At 42.7% G+C, this 2,914-nt stretch overlaps 1 protein-coding gene across 1 annotated transcript in view; it reads left to right on the top strand.

Annotated features, from left to right (window-relative positions):
* kcnk10b (potassium channel, subfamily K, member 10b) overlaps positions 1-2,160 on the top strand; it is a 25,161-nt gene extending 23,001 nt beyond the window's left edge. The window contains exon 7 of the mRNA XM_014020950.1: positions 449-2,160. Within this exon, the coding sequence (XP_013876404.1) occupies positions 449-1,093 (645 nt within the window). The 3' untranslated portion in view covers positions 1,094-2,160. The remainder of the gene's footprint in view (positions 1-448) is intronic.
* Positions 2,161-2,914: the final 754 nt, after the last annotated feature.

The following is a 2,914-nucleotide window of genomic DNA, read 5'->3' as shown; positions in this document are numbered from 1 at the left end:
ATCAATCAATCAATCAATCAATCAATCAATCAATCAATCAATCAATCAATCAATCAATCAATCAATCAATCAAAAAATATTTATGTATATAGTACTTTACATCCCACAAGGCAACCAAAGGGCTGCACAGCAGAATAATAATAATACAATAAGATAAAGTCATGTAAGTGATCAAAGAAAAAGAAAAGACTGGCATACTACATGCACTCTCTGGAGTTAAAAGCCAACAACAATTTGACCAAGAGTAAGGCTATATGGTAATTTCAGAAAATGCTAAATGATTTGAATTTGTTGAACTAAAGTAGATGTTACATTTTGAGGGATTCATGTATCAGTTCATCTTTGGAACATGTCCTGACTTTGTTTTACCTAAACCATAGAAATAATCTGTATCACACACTTGTTTCTAAGCATTTCTGATCTTTTTGTGACTACATTGTTGTTTTAGGTTGGYGAGTTTAAGGCTCATGCAGCTGAGTGGAAGGCAAACGTACGAGCAGAGTTCCGTGAAACACGGCGACGTTTGAGTGTGGAGATCCACGACAAGCTCCAGCGGGCCGCAACCATCCGCAGCATGGAGCGACGTCAGCTGGGCATCGAGCAGCGAGCCCACTCACTTGACATGCTGTCACCAGAAAAACGAGCTATGTTCGCCAGCCTGGATGCTGGCCGATTCAAGACTTCCTCMCAGGAAAGCATTGACACTAAACTCAATAACCTGAGACTGAAAGGAGCCTGTGAGTCATATGACCAACAGGGCAGCGAGCAACAGCCACAGACAGCATCTTCCTCTGAGGAGAATCTCTTCAACCTACGCTTTGGGTCCCTCACTAAGCTGGCCAGGCGCAATAAGAACCGCGATCTGCGCCGAAACATTCCAGAAGATGCGCGGCATTCGAGCGTGGGCATCAGCAATGGCAGTGCCCTGCTGGGTGCAGAGAGGACGGAGGAAGAGGATGGGGAACCAGCAGAGGAAAACAAAGAGCAGAAAGAGGAAAACATCAGTCTGACAGATCTGTCACAGTATACAGCAGAGCGCAGCAAGCTGAATGGGTTCATGCCAACACAGGTCAAGGACAAAGAGAACAATTAGATGTCAAACGCATGAACATTTTCAGCTGCAAAGACTTCTTAGACTGAGTCACATGGAGAGTGCATAGTCCTTTTTGAGATGTCAAGAAATGTGCCTTTTCAGTTTCCTCCTATGCTTAGACTGGAACTGCTCCCAGGACATTCAGTCATTGTGCCATAGAATAAGGAAAAAAATACGTTGCCAAAAAATRAACAACACTGAATATACAGAAAAGCCTGTTGTTTGATTACCTCATTACATATGTTGCTGTAAAATGGGCTACCTGTGATGTATATTGAAGCTGTCACTTTCAGCTTTGTTGTCTCTCTGCCCTCGGGGCTCTTACTTGGGCGATGACCATCTGTTTGTGGTGGATCTTAATTTTTTTCACAATGTGGGCACGACAGCCAGCGAGCTGGACTCCTGTCATTTGTCTTCGGAGACGTTATTGATCATTTTGTCATCTCATACTGTGGTGGCTGTTTACAGCTCGTCAATGTCTGCTACTAAAGGACTTCAACATTTAATGACTGCAGGTTTGAAGGTTTTGTTCTGGCTGGATCAATAAACAACGCTAGTAGTTACCTAGAAGACATGTACAATTATTCCTACATTGTATGTGGCTTTGCATATGTAGCTTGACAGTAAAAATAAACAAAACAATTAATGCTTACTAAGATCTTGTGAAAAAAAAATATACAGAGTGCATGGTTTTTAAAAGAACAACCATAGCAATTAACTGACATTAGCTTAAAAAGTCACTGCTGTTTTAATGATCTTCTTAAAGAAAAGAGTAATGTTTGGCTTTCACTCTTAGTTTTTTGCTTATTCACAGTTCAAGAAAATGTGTACAAGTAATAAATAATTCTAACACTAGCATACAAACAATACTGGCATACTAAGGTCAGTGATATTAACATTTTTTTAACTTTTCATTCACGTCACAAACTGTTTATTTAAATCAATGAATGTGATGAAGTTGATTTTATACTCACTGAGCATGTTTATGTTTATGTTTACTTCTTTTTTCTATCAGACAATCACATGTGTTGTATGTTTTTTCCATTAAACTGTAAAATATAAACCAAGTAAGTCATGATGGTTTTGTGTTTCTTTTTGAAAATCCTTTATTAGGATAGTTATTAAAACAAATCATGGTTTCTACACAATCCGAAGTGTATTTTTAAGTAAAACATTGGCCATCATCAGGTCCTTGTACGACCGGTGTCAGAGTCTGGTTCGCATTGCTGGCAGTAAGTCGGGCTCGTTTCYGGTGAGAGTTGGACTCCGCCAAGGCTGCCCTTTGTCACCGATTCTGTTCATTACTTTCATGGACAGAATTTCTAGGCGCAGCCGAGGTGTTGAGGGGATCCGTTTTGGTGGCCTTAGGATCGCATCTCTGCTTTTTGTGGATGATGTGGTCCTGTTGGCTTCATCGGAATGTGATCTGCAGCTCTCGCTGGAGTGGTTCGTGGCCGAGTGCGAAGCGGCTGGGATGAGGCTCAGTGCCTCCAAATCCGAGGCCATGGTCTTGAGCCGGAAAAGGGCAGAGTGCCTTCTCCGGGTCAGGGGGTCGTCCTGCCTCAATTGGAGGAGTTTAAGTATCTGGGGATCTTGTTCACGAATGGGGGAAGAACGGAGCGGGAGATCGACAGGCAGATTGGCGCAGCGTCTGCTGTAAAGCGGGCACTGTACCGGTCCGTTGTGGTGAAGAGAGAGCTGAGTCAGAAAGCGAAGCTCTCGATTTACCGGTCGATCTACGTTCCTACCCTCATCTATGGTCATGAGCTTTGGGTCATGACCGAAAGAACGAGGTCCCGGATACAAGCGGTCGAAATGGGT

Source organism: Austrofundulus limnaeus, unplaced genomic scaffold (genome assembly GCF_001266775.1).
Source record: "Austrofundulus limnaeus strain Quisiro unplaced genomic scaffold, Austrofundulus_limnaeus-1.0 Scaffold273, whole genome shotgun sequence".
Lineage (NCBI taxonomy): Eukaryota > Metazoa > Chordata > Actinopteri > Cyprinodontiformes > Rivulidae > Austrofundulus > Austrofundulus limnaeus.
The sequence above is the reverse complement of the archived record's forward strand: the minus strand, read 5'-3'. Positions and strand labels throughout refer to the sequence as shown.